This window comes from Coregonus lavaretus (genome assembly GCF_964263955.1).
Source record: "Coregonus lavaretus genome assembly, chromosome: 17".
Taxonomy (NCBI): domain Eukaryota; kingdom Metazoa; phylum Chordata; class Actinopteri; order Salmoniformes; family Salmonidae; genus Coregonus; species Coregonus lavaretus.
In genome coordinates this window covers 24,369,209-24,382,819 of record NC_140004.1, presented here as the reverse complement: position 1 = coordinate 24,382,819, position 13,611 = coordinate 24,369,209, and the positions used below count along the sequence as shown (strand labels likewise).

The 13,611-nt window shown below is 40.2% G+C and overlaps 1 protein-coding gene across 1 annotated transcript in view; it reads right to left on the bottom strand.

The window, feature by feature from the left end:
• mlxip (MLX interacting protein) overlaps positions 1 to 13,611 on the bottom strand; it is a 52,205-nt gene that overhangs the window by 16,590 nt on the left and 22,004 nt on the right. Inside the window, exons 2-7 of the mRNA XM_084181057.1 lie at positions 9,971 to 10,077; positions 8,075 to 8,160; positions 7,708 to 7,797; positions 7,437 to 7,478; positions 6,542 to 6,782; positions 6,291 to 6,380 (exon numbers count right to left, since the gene is read on the bottom strand). Coding sequence (XP_084037183.1) covers positions 6,291 to 6,380; positions 6,542 to 6,782; positions 7,437 to 7,478; positions 7,708 to 7,797; positions 8,075 to 8,160; positions 9,971 to 10,077 — 656 coding nt within the window. The remainder of the gene's footprint in view (positions 1 to 6,290; positions 6,381 to 6,541; positions 6,783 to 7,436; positions 7,479 to 7,707; positions 7,798 to 8,074; positions 8,161 to 9,970; positions 10,078 to 13,611) is intronic.

The window sequence follows — 13,611 nt, the reverse complement described above, 5'->3', positions numbered from 1 at the left end:
AACCCTGGAGTTTTCCCGGACTTAAAGTCTTTAATTGCATCCAGAAGTTCCTCCTCTGTAATTTCACCTTCACATGAGTCTTTCTGTGTGGCTGTTAATTTGACATTATCAATAGAAAAAAAATCTCTACAATTAGCTTCAGTTAGAGGAGATGGAGGCGACTGAAAAGAAAACATATGCTTAAAGTACTTTGTTTCTTCCTTCAAAATATCATTTGGTGAATTATGGGTGACTCCGTCAATTGTAACCAGTTTCATTAAGTTCTTTTTGGTAGCATTCCTATGTTGAAGATTAAAAAAGAATTTTGTGCATTTTTCCCCATATTCCATCCAGTTTGCTTTATTTTTATAATATATTACACTTGATCTTTCTTGAATAAGTTTCTCAATTTCTTTTTGTTTTTCCTCTAATTTATTCTGAGCCTCTATGTTACAGTTTTTATTGCCATCTATCAGTTCTGTTAGACTTTCTATTTCCTTTCTTAGTATAAACTCTTTTGACCTAAATTGCTTTTGTTTTCGAGATGAGTACTGAATTGCATGGCCTCTAAAGGCACATTTAATGGTGTCCCATACAATAAGGGGATTCGCTGTACCTATGTTATGTTGGAAAAAGTAAGTTATAAATTCCTTTGTTCTAATTATAAATAAATTATCATCCAATAGGCTTTGATTACATTTCCAATATCCTCGCCCACGTGGAAATTCAGTAAGAGTAATGTATATGCCTATTATATGATGTTCCGACCGCATTCTGTCCCCTATCAACACTTTTTTTTTACTTTTGGTGCCAACGAGAATGAGATAAGAAAGAAGTCAAGACGACTAGCTTGATTCAGTCTCCGCCATGTATATCTCACTAGACCAGTATATTTAAGCCTCCATATATCTACTAGTTCTAATGTATCCATGACATTCACAATTTCCTTAAGAGCATGTGGGTGATAGTTTGTGGTGTGATTTCCTTTATGGTCCATTGAGCTATTTAAAACAGTATTATAATCCCCCACCATAATAATATTGTCTTGAATTGCTTGCAGGCTTGATAATTTATTATATATATTTTCAAAGAATTGTGGATCATCATTATTTGGTCCGTAAAGGTTAATGAGCCATATCTATTTATGGTCCAATAACATATTTAAAATAATCCATCTACTTTGCGTATCTATTTTGACAATTTGCACATTCGGATCGAAATTACTATTAATTAATATCATCACCCCTTTTGAATTTCTTTGCCCATGGGAGAAGTATATCCCCCCCCCCCCATTCTTTTTCCCACGCTACTTCATCTCGAATTGTTGAATGAGTTTCCTGTACACAATAGATATTATATTCCTTCTCTTTGAGCCATGTAAATATTGTTCTTCTTTTGTTATTATCAGCTAAGCCATTGCAATTATAACTGGCTATACTTATTTCACCATACACCATAATGAGATACAAGTTTCAAGTCTATTTATCATTATATATGTTTGTAAATTTACCAATAAAAAAATACCGTAATGATTGAGTGTCCATATAGCTGTACCGTGATATTTGCATTGCTACGGAGTAACCCTTCAATTGTTCTCCACTAATTCCCCCGCTAAAGCCCCTCCCCATCCCAAGTTGAGCCATCATCCCAGTGATCAGCATCCCACCCACGTCCCTACGGATTCCTAAGGCCCCGAGAGGCCAGGACCCATCCATCGAAAACAGCACACAGTGCCACCCACAAAACAGAAGCAGATTAACCGCCAAAAGCATTTCCAATGCTTTCACCTCATATAACTATTTTAAAAAAATTATGCATATCCTATTTTCCATCATTATCAATTAATATGCGTAATAATGTCGGCAGTTCACGCGTAGGATTCTAACATATAACCCGGATAGCCATTGTATTACATTTAATTCATTGACAAGCAATTATTATCCTAGCAAATGATTCCTGTGGTCCATCCCATACCCCCCCCTCCCACCCCCAACATCCCCACCTCCCCACAACAGATGCCAGACAAGCACACACGCACATACTCACATACTCCAACACACTCAACCCCCCTCCTCCACAATCCACCATAAAATCAGATACTCAACGGCTGTTATATCCCAGAGCCCAACTCGAGAAATAACTTGATTTACGAGTGCACATACAGTTAAAGCTGATTGTGAAAGCATGCAGATTGAGCAGAAATTGATAACAGTGTGAGATTTGATTAATCTACTTAATCTATGTCTTGTCCTAGGTGATGGAGATCAGATCCACCCTCTTCACCTGAGACACAAACACTCTGATCCCCTGTTGTAACCATTTTCCCAAGCATCTCCGTGCGGTCAGACCTTTGATTATTTTGTGCCACCTGGGCCACAATGATAAACCCCCTCTCTGATTGTCCGAGTGTGACCCCCTCCCCATGGGTTACTGCAGCCAGTGTTGCCAGCACTGCCACTACCTGGGTGGGCGTACCCCACCGGAATCGCCACCGGCTAGGTAAAAGGTCGTCAAGGTTCTCATTAGCAGCTTTGAGAATTTCCTTGTAAATTATGCTCTCCCATCAGGGGGCTCTGGCATTGTAGGACCAACCCTGCCAGGCAGGCTCAGAATCTTGAGGGGGCGGTGCTGCTCAAGTAGGTCTCTGCCCGCATTTATTTCTCTGTTTAGGCTGCATACTCACAGCAGGTCCATAAAAGAGATGGGAACTTCTCTTTGGTGTATGGGTCGCTCAGGTGGGTGTCCAGGTTATAGGGTTAGGGATCTTTCCATCATGATAGGACAATGAAAAATTAGATTAGATGTATACTATATTTAAAAATGTATATCCCTCATCTACACAAAATTGAAAGCTCTCTCTCACTACCCCTGCTCATAGACCCCTGCTCTGGGATATGCAACCATTTCCCCTCTCACTCACTTAACGCCGCACCTTTTCAAACACAAAAATGCACACCACATGGTTGACTGCGGATGAAATGGGCCGAGCGTGCAAACGCACCCGCATCCACATCTGCCGCAAGGGGGAAAGGACGCCAGAGAGAACACAGGACCAACCACAACAACCATCCGCCAAAACAACAACCTCCCGCCAAAAAAGCCATGTTCTAATTATTTGTATTTAAAGATGTATTATTCTGCTTGTTATGTCGTTTTATCCTTTTATAAAATACTATACTTACTATAAATGTTATTTAATATTACAATTCCTATCATTGCTAGTATCAGGTGCTCCAATATTCGACTCCTCTATTACAACTTTTAGAATAGCCATGGAGTAGTCTTTGTGTCTCTGAACATTTGGTTGTCAATATATAGTATATCCACCACGAGTGCAACACGTTTCCCTTTTAATCTGTTTTCCTTGAAGATTGGATACAGAACTTTGCGCCTTTCTACAATCTCCCTCGGGAACTGATCATTCATGCCTATTTTCGTGCCAGCAAGTCTTTTTCCTAGGCTTTTCACCATAGCTTTATCTTTAAAAAAAGCAAATTTGGCAACGATTGGGCACTCATATTTCTGTCCTCTTTTTCTGAAACGGTGTACACGTTCGAGTTGGATTTTATCGACAGCCTCGAGTGGGATTTGTAGCGCTGTATGCAGGAAGTCCTTCATAATATTCTCTGTTATTTCTCCCTCCTTTTCCTGAATACCCGTAAGTACTAGATTTTCCCTCATCGATCTAGTTTGGATGTCTAGTAAGGCTTCTCTCAGAACGTTGTTCTCCTTTTTTAGTTCCCTAACGTCCGTTTCCATTTTAGAGACTGTCACTTTTAATTTTTTGGTTTCTTTCTCCATTACCAAAGCTTTTTCGTCACTCATTTGAAGACTCGCTTTCAACTCTTTTACGTCTTTACTGACCAATTCTAGTATGGCCAATTTGTCATTTATCGACTTCAACAGGTCGCTTTCCACACTTACCATACCCAGTGGTGAAAAGCATATATCATCTGTATCAGTCGATGAGTCGCGTTTCCTTTTGGGGATCGGCTCTCCACGCTTGTCTTCAGTTATGTTTGGGTGTTGCGTGTTGTTGTAATATTTGTCGATATATTTCTCTAGCCTTATGATCCGTTTTGTGTTATTATCCAGATTGAATTATATTAACTGCGAATATATGAAATGCTAATGAATATTATGTTTTTATCTTGAGGTGTTTTGTACCGCTTTCTATTCAATACGCCATCTTGTCTACACAAGCCTAAGATCACCATGCGCAATGCCAAGCATCGGCTGGAGTGGTATAAAGCTTGCCGCCATTGGACTCTGGAGCAGTGGAAACGCGTTCTCTGAAGTGATGAATCACGCTTCACCATCTGGCAGTCGGACAGCGGAATCTGGGTTTGGCGGATGCCAGGAGAACACTACCTGCCACAATGCATAGTGCCAACTGTAAAGTTTGGTGGAGGAGGAATAATGGTCTGGGGCTGTTTTTCATGGTTCAGGCTAGGCTCCTTAGTTCCAGTGAAGGGAAATCTTAACGCTACAGCATAAAATGACATTCTAGACGATTCTGTGGTTCCAACTTTGTGCCAACAGTTTGGGGAAGGCCCTTTCCTGTTTCAGCATGACAATGCCCCCGTGCATAAAGCGAGGTCCATACAGAAATGGTTTGTCGAGATCGGTGTGGAAGAACTTGACTGGCCTGCACAGAGCCCTGATCTCAACCCCATCGAAGACCTTTGGGATGAATTGGAACGCTGACTGCGAGCCAGGCCTAATCACCCAACATCAGTGCCCGACCTCACTAACGCTCGTGGCTGAATGGAAGCAAGTCCCCACATCTAATGGAAAGCCTTCCTAGAAGAGTGGAGGCTGTTATAGCAAAGGGGGGGACCAACTCCATATTAATGCCCATGATTTTGGAATTAGATATTCGACGAGCAGGTGTCCACATACTTTTTGGTCATGTAGCATATATATGGAGACTGTTTAGTGCCAAAAATAAGGGGTTAAAATAAGTGTCAAAAAAACACTTCCGAACAAACTTCCTTTAGATTTTTTGGTGGGACTATCTGTTGTTCCATGTAGAGAATCTGTTATTCAATGCGTTTGTATGGGCTAATAGCAGTAATGCCCAAAACATCAAATAATTGTTTATTATTTTGGGGGGATACTTCAAGGGGTCTTAAAATTCAAAATCAAATAGCTAAAAGATATGTGGTATGACCTTCTTAAAACAATTCCACACAGCTTAGTAGAAGCCCCCCTCCCCAAGGCTTAGACAGAGCGTAGACTCGTATGGGTTAAAGGCGTATACACCGCCATTTCTTGCATTTATTAATTTTACTACAGACACAAAAAGATCCCACCATGCGAACAAACAAATAATCTGTACCAAAACGTCCTGTTTCCATCACAGCTGGCGTGATTATTTTTTATACGGTGTGACTTTACTCGCATAGAAACTGTGGATGGAAACATGTTTAGTGTTGCTATAAATCCGTGAAAACAAAAGTGATGAAAGTATAACCGCCGTTCCTTGATCTGAACTAGATGCTATGCATCAAAGTAAATTATTTTGAATTGATAACTAAATATAATCTCAGCAACTGTTCAAACAATAAACCAAACAACATTGTAGCCTTATTAGAATCCCCCCAAAAAGGTATTTTGTTTAGCTGCTTTTTCTCTGTGAGCAAGAACGATGACATTCTGTTTTTATCTTATATGGGAGTGAATACATTCAAACAGCATATTAAACTGGGATAATGTTGCAGGTTACACTAGCAAGTATAAGAATATTTGCCAGGGCATACTATTTAATTATAAATCTGATTATTTGACATGGGGGAGATGTGGGAAGCTTAAAGGCTAGCTTGCTTGCTGTTTTTAGCCAGCTAGCTAGCAAGCAAGCTGCTAGCGGAGTAGCCTACAGCCAACTGGCAGGCACAAAACTAGGTAATGTAAAACAAAACAAAACTTTCATTACATTACTATTAATCAAATACGCAGTTGGTTTTCTTCGAAATTACCTAACACTGGTGATGATGTTCTATTTCATTTCTAGTCAGTCAATCTACCACAGCATATGAATCATGACCCTTCTAGGTCAGGTGATAGGAGCAGAATAGCAAATTAACCAGTCAAGCTATTCAGGGTCTAGGAACACATGGATGGGCGATGGTATCATGTTACCAAAAGGTGCACGTTGCTCCCCCAAAAAATAACAAAAATCTGAATCCACCCAAACGAACACACAGTAAATGGAGTGATCTGTGGATCGGCCTTAAGAGGTGCTCAGAGGTCCTGTTAAATAGTGACATTATTTTGGAGTTTGTCGCTGTGGCAGAGTGCATTGTCATTACCTTGCAATGGCTCAAAGGAGTCCATAAAGTCCAGGTTGGGCTGTAGGGGGATGAGCCCAGGCTGGATCATGTCTGCGTTCCCTGCATGAGCTATGAGAAACAGGTGGACATGTATGGAGTGTGAAAAAAAGTTGCCTTTGAAAAGCAAATAGATTTTTCCAATAGATCTGGTTGAAGGAAGGCTTGGGTGGATCTGAGTGAATAGAAACAGGCTTGGTGTATGGAATGGGAGGTTGGTGGCGGGCCCTCACCTATCTCCCTCGGATTGGGCCAGGCCATGGGCTGGTGGGAGGCCAGCGTGGAGAAGAGTGTGTCAGAAAACTCTGACATCAGCACGTCCATGTCAAAGAGTGGGTCCATCTCCATGGGGACGGGCGACTCACGGCTTTTGCGAGCAACACGGCGCACGGCCATTTCCTCATCCTGACAAAGGGACACACGGAATGTGTCTGGAAAGACCTCCCCAAACAGCAAAAACTGCTCCTCTGGCCCCTTAGGGTGTTCAAAATGCAACAAGCCAGCCAGTCAGTTACACATAAAACATGCAGTGCACATACTGTACACACCATATCAATCATAGAACTCATCTACTTAACAGTTTTGAAACATGCTGATTACATACTCAAATTGATTCAAATCAGTCTCTCCAATAAGACACATGCCTCATAACAATCCAAATACAGAGCAAGCAGTGTTTGTTTGCACAATTGAAGTAAGCCATTTAAAAGAAAAAATGAATGTGCACATGAGGTATGTGGGTGGGGGGGGGGTAACTTGTAATATGTAAAAGTAATAGGAATGTGGATCTGTGTTTGTGTTATTACTTTGCTTTTGTTGTTTTTCTAAATTTCTGTTTGTTTTTACATTTCTTAAGAACTCTTGGAAGACTAGCCCTTGGAGGCTAAAAGAGATCCTAATAGCATAAAATCAAATCAAATCAACAGCCTACAACTTTCCTATCCACATGTAGTGAATGTATTATTTGTGACATTAATGGCCTATTCATTGTCATTTTATTCATTGTCATTTTCACATTAGATGTCATATGTAGCTATTATTTGGGTGATACCCTTACTTTCATTCGCACTACTTTGTTATTACCTAATTTGAATCGAGGCAGCACACAAGAACTCTAAGAATGCATACCTTGAGAAGGCTTGAGAGATCGTCATCCTTGTGCTTCTGTAACTGTGACAAATTGGAAAATCAATGTTATGTGGCAGATTCATATATTGAGTAAAGCATAGTAAATGTAGGACATTCATCAACTGGTTGTCTCACCATCCAGTTAAAGCAACTGACAAGAACCTAAAATAGGCCTACTGCTGCTCAGTCTTGAATATTGTTTAATTGGTACTTTAATACAAAAACACAGAAAAGGCACAATTTCTGGCAATAACAAAATCCATTACCCTACCCTTTTCTTGAAATATGTCCTCCACTTGTGATACTCTCGAATTACAATTTCAATTCTTCTTTTCCAATATTTCCCCTCTGTGGCTATTGCCTATGGAAGACAAAGGGAGAGGGAGTGGGAGAAAATAATGTAGGGATTGGTTGACAGAAAAGTGGACTGAGTGGTAAACAGTAAGGAGAGGAGAGAGATATGGAGTGGAACAGAGGAGAGGAAAAATCTTATGATAGATAATGAAGAGGGACATGCAAAGGAGCTAAAATGATACATACGGGATAAAAAAGTGATCACAGAGAAGAGTTTGTTTAATAGGGTGAAGCAGTGGTATGGTAGTGTTGCATATATCCCCCAATCCACTACCCTTTCTTACCTCTGCCGGACGATGGTCCTCCATGTCCATGGTACCATCCAGAGGAGTGACAAAATGGCAGACAGGGTTGTCTCTCTTCTCCACATCTGTAGAGTAGAACACATGCAAGAGCAACCAGTTGAGCAAAAATAACACCACCTATACAGTGGGGGAAAAAAGTATTTAGTCAGCCACCAATTGTGCAAGTTCTCCCACTTAAAAAGATGAGAGAGGCCTGTAATTTTCATCATAGGTACACGTAAACTATGACAGACAAATTGAGGAAAAAAAATCCAGAAAATCACATTGTAGGATTTTTAATGAATATATTTGCAAATTATGGTGGAAAATAAGTATGTGGTCAATAACAAAAGTTTCTCAATACTTTGTTATATACCCTTTGTTGGCAATGACACCGGTCAAACGTTTTCTGTAAGTCTTCACAAGGTTTTCACACACTGTTGCTGGTATTTTGGCCCATTCCTCCATGCAGATCTCCTCTAGAGCAGTGATGTTTTGGGGCTGTCGCTGGGCAACACGGACTTTCAACTCCCTCCAAAGATTTTCTATGGGGTTGAGATCTGGAGACTGGCTAGGCCACTCCAGGACCTTGAAATGCTTCTTACGAAGACACTCCTTCGTTGCCCGGGCGGTGTGTTTGGGATCATTGTCATGCTGAAAGACCCAGCCACATTTCATCTTCAATGCCCTTGCTGATGGAAGGAGGTTTTCACTCAAAATCTCACGATACATGGCCCCATTCATTCTTTCCTTTACACGGATTAGTCGTCCTGGTCCCTTTGCAGAAAAACAGCCCCAAAGCATGATGTTTCCACCCCCATGCTTCACAGTAGGTATGGTGTTCTTTGGATGCAACTCAGCATTCTTTGTCCTCCAAACACGACGAGTTGAGTTTTTACCAAAAAGTTATATTTTGGTTTCATCTGACCATATGACATTCTCCCAATCCTCTTCTAGATCATCCAAATGCACTCTAGCAAACTTCAGACGGGCCTGGACATGTACTGGCTTAAGAAGGGGGACACGTCTGGCACTGCAGGATTTGAGTCCCTGGCGGCGTAGTGTGTTACTGATGGTAGGCTTTGTTACTTTGGTCCCAGCTCTCTGCAGGTCATTCACTAGATCCCCCCGTGTGGTTCTGGGATTTTTGCTCACCGTTCTTGTGATCATTTTGACCCCACGGGGTGAGATCTTGCGTGGAGCCCCAGATCGAGGGAGATTATCAGTGGTCTTGTATGTCTTCCATTTCCTAATAATTGCTCCCACAGTTGATTTCTTCAAACCAAGCTGCTTACCTATTGCAGATTCAGTCTTCCCAGCCTGGTGCAGGTCTACAATTTTGTTTCTGGTGTCCTTTGACAGCTCTTTGGTCTTGGCCATAGTGGAGTTTGGAGTGTGACTGTTTGAGGTCTGGACAGGTGTCTTTTATACTGATAACAAGTTCAAACAGGTGCCATTAATACAGGTAACGAGTGGAGGACAGAGGAGCCTCTTAAAGAAGAAGTTACAGGTCTGTGAGAGCCAGAAATCTTGCTTGTTTGTAGGTGACCAAATACTTATTTTCCACCATAATTTGCAAATAAATTCATAAAAAATCCTACAATGTGATTTTCTGGATTTTTTTTTCTGAATTTGTCTGTCATGGTTGACGTGTACCTATGAAGGAAATTACAGGCCTCTCTCATCTTTTTAAGTGGGAGAACTTGCACAATTGGTGGCTGACTAAATACTTTTTTTCCCCACTGCACTAACATATCAACCATGGATACCCACACGCAATCGGTAATCCCATACTTCTTTCAGCCAAACTCAACCTGGCTTTTATCCTATGTTACAACAGTGAGGTTGCTGTTTTTAGTGAGAGACAGAGTATGAAGCCGTGCGTGGAGCTCTTACATTGCATGTACCAGGCCCTCCAGATAGCGTTGTTGAGCCGGATCTTGTCTCTCCACAGCAGCTTTAGGCCTTTGAAGTTCTTCCATTTTGGTGACACTAACTTGCCGCTGAAAAGGCAGAAGATAACACAAGCCTCTTAATGACCTACTCAAGCAGGAGAGGGGCAGGTTGGCAAAATGAAGAGGTGATTTTAACAGTTAGATAACCTCTTTACTGATCTGATTCCTGGGGGCGGCAGGTAACCTAGCAGTAAAGAGCGTTGGGCCAGTAACCAAATGGTGGCTGGTTCAAATCCCTGAGCCAGCAAGGTGGAAAAATGTGTCGCTCTGCCCTTGACCAAGGCAGTTAACTGCCAACAACAACTGCTCTCCGGGCGCCGATGACGTGGATGTCGATTAAGGCAGCCCCCTGCATTCAGAGCGGTTTGGTTGAATGCATTCAGTTGTGCAACTGACTAGGTATACCTCTTCCTTTTTCCTAGAACAATTGTGGACGTCACCCCTGATTTCAGACAGCTCAACACTATCCTAAGTGAAGGCTACAGGGACGCCTTGACAGCAGACACACTCCATGACAATTCTGAAAAGGGTAACATAACCAGACCTTGGTTCAAACACTATTTAGGGTATTTCAATTACTTTCGAAATTCATGTTTTGGATATTTTTTTTTAGAAAACACAAGTAGTTGAATATTGGAAAGTTTTTGGGAATACACTTGGTAAGTATTGGCATGTATTTGAAAATACTCAAATACAGTGCATTTTCATATACAAATAAATACTCTGACGCATTTGAAACCAGGTCTGTTTGGTATTTGATATAATGTATTTAGAAATAAGTATTAGAAAATATTTTCAAATAATATGCTTTTTATAGGAAATTTTTTGAAAATACTTCCAATAAAAGCAGTTGATTCGGGCCACATGATTTGAAAATACTAAAATACACAGAAAATAAGTAGGCCTATTTAAAGAACAAATAATCAAATACACATGTATTGAACCCAGGTCTGAACATAACACATGCATCCATAAAGGGACTGGCAGTTTGAAGTGCCAAAAATAAAATAAAATGCATATCCGATTCGATTCTGATCTTTTTCCTGCAGTCTGAACAACCAAAAAGCACATGGAATTGGATATTTCAAGTCACATTCATAGGTGGTTTGAAATCAGATACAAATCTGATTCCTGGCCCTGCGACTTATGTCTGAACAGTTCAATCTGATTTATTTGCCCTCGTGTTTTTTAGACTTATTTGGCATATCATATTAATTAAACTTAATAAATCATTGCATATGCATAGGCCAAGAGGGACTATCTAACCCCAATTGAGGGATCAAATAGACCCCTTTCGGTGTTTGCAAACACTACCACATGAGGGCGATGCGCGCAAGTTGGTGGCAGAACAAGGGTGAATTCTTACAGAATGCCAGCAAAAAAAGCCACCATTTACATGTTGCATATGGGTGCATTTCACACTACTTTTGGAATATAATTCTCGTATGAATGTCCTGCTTAATGTTTGTGTCATCGCAAATCAACTCCATTATACTTAAAAAACCACTTCAACCTGTAAAATGGTTCTTTGGCTAGCTTTTGCTACAGCCTATATCAAGGAGCGTTAGCATTCTAGCTAACAACTGTTGCATCCAAAATTGTTATTTTGCAAAGATCACAACCAAATATAATCTTAGCGACTGTTCAAGCAAGAATCAAAACATCATTGTATGTGTATGAGAACCCAAAAAAGTTATTTTGCTTATAAGTAATAGAAACGTAAATCTAGGTTATATTGAATAGGCGCAGATCGTGATGGCTTTCTTACTGCCACCAAGAGTCGCGCGCATCTGTGCGTGATGTCAGTGTGTCGTGTACTGCAAAATACTCTATACTCTTCTACTTCTAGCAACCACAACGTTATTATGGCCGTGTTCACATAAAAAACTTTTGCCAGATGATAGCACACAGCCTAGTAATATAATATGTTTACTATAAGTAAAGGATGAACCAAGGAAGAAAAACTATCAACAGGACAAGAAACAACAAGACATTCAATTTGAAGGACATGTTTTTAAAGGCCAGTGTTTAGCTAGCCTAGCCTATATCAAATGACCCAATTACAAATGGGCACAGACCCAATTAACTACAGTGCCTTCAGAAAGTATTCACACCCCTTGTCATTTTCCACATTTTGTTGTGTTACAACCCACATTTAAAATAGATTAAATTGAGATTTTTTGTCACTGGCCCACACACACAATACCCCATAATGTCAAAGTGGAATTATGTTTTTACAAATTAACTAAAAATAGAAAGCTGAAATGTCTTGAGTCAATAAGTATTCAACCCCTTTGTTATGGCAAGCCTAAATACGTTCAGGAGTAAAAATGTGCTTAGTAAGTTGCATGGACTCTATGTGCAAATAATAGTGTTTAACATGATTTTTGAATGACTACCTCATCAATTATCTGTAATATCCCTCAGCCGAACAGTGAATTTCAAACACAGATTCAACCACAAAGACCAGGGAGATTTACCAATGTCTCGCAAAGAAGGGCACCTATTAGTAGATGAAAAAAACAAAAACAGACATTGAATATCCCTTTGAGCATGGTGAAGTTATTAATTACACTTTGGATGGTGTATCAATACACCCAGTCACTACAAAGATACAGGCCTCCTTCCTAACTCAGTTGCCGGAGAGGAAGAAAACCGCTCAAGGACTTCTCCATGAGGCCATTGGTGACTTTAATACAGTTACAGAGTTTAATGGCAGTGATAGGAGAAAACTGAGGATGGATCAACAACATTGTAGTTACTCCATAATACTAACCTAACTGACAGAGTGAAAAGAAGGAAGCCTGTACAGAATACAAATATTCCAAAACATGCATCCTGTTTGCAACAAGACACTAAAGTAAAACTGCAAAATATGTGGCAAAGCGATTAACTTTTTGTCCTGAATACAAAGTGTTATGCTTGGGGCAAATTCAATACAACATTAATGAGTACCACTCTCCATATTTTCAAGCATAGTGGTGGCTGCATCATGTTATGGGTATGCTTGTAATCATTAAGGACTGGGGAGTATATCTACACTGGAGATGCTTACCAATAAGACAATGAATGTTCTTGAGTGGCTGAGTTACAGTTTTGACTTAAATCTACTTGAAAATCTATGGCAAGACCTGAAAATGGTTGTCTAGCAATGATCAACAACCAATTTGACAGAGCTTGAAGAGTTTTGAAAATAATAAATGGTGAAATGTTGCACAATCCAGGTGTGGAAAGCACTTAGACTTACCCAGAAATACTCACAGCTGTAGTCACTGCCAAAAGGTGCTTCTACAAAGTATTGACTCGGGTGTGAATACTTAAGTAAATGAGATATTTCTGTATTTCATTTTCAATACATTCACCAACATTTCTAAAAACATGTTTTCACTTTGTCATTGTGGGTTATTGTGTGTAGACGGATGATTTTATTTTTTTAATCTATTTTGAATTCAGGCTGTAGCACAACAAAATGTGGAATAAGTCAAGGGGTACGAACACTTTATGAAGGCGCTGTATATATTTTGCATAGAAATCAAATCTTCATTTTTTCTGCCCCCTGACTAGTGAACTGAAACTATCAGT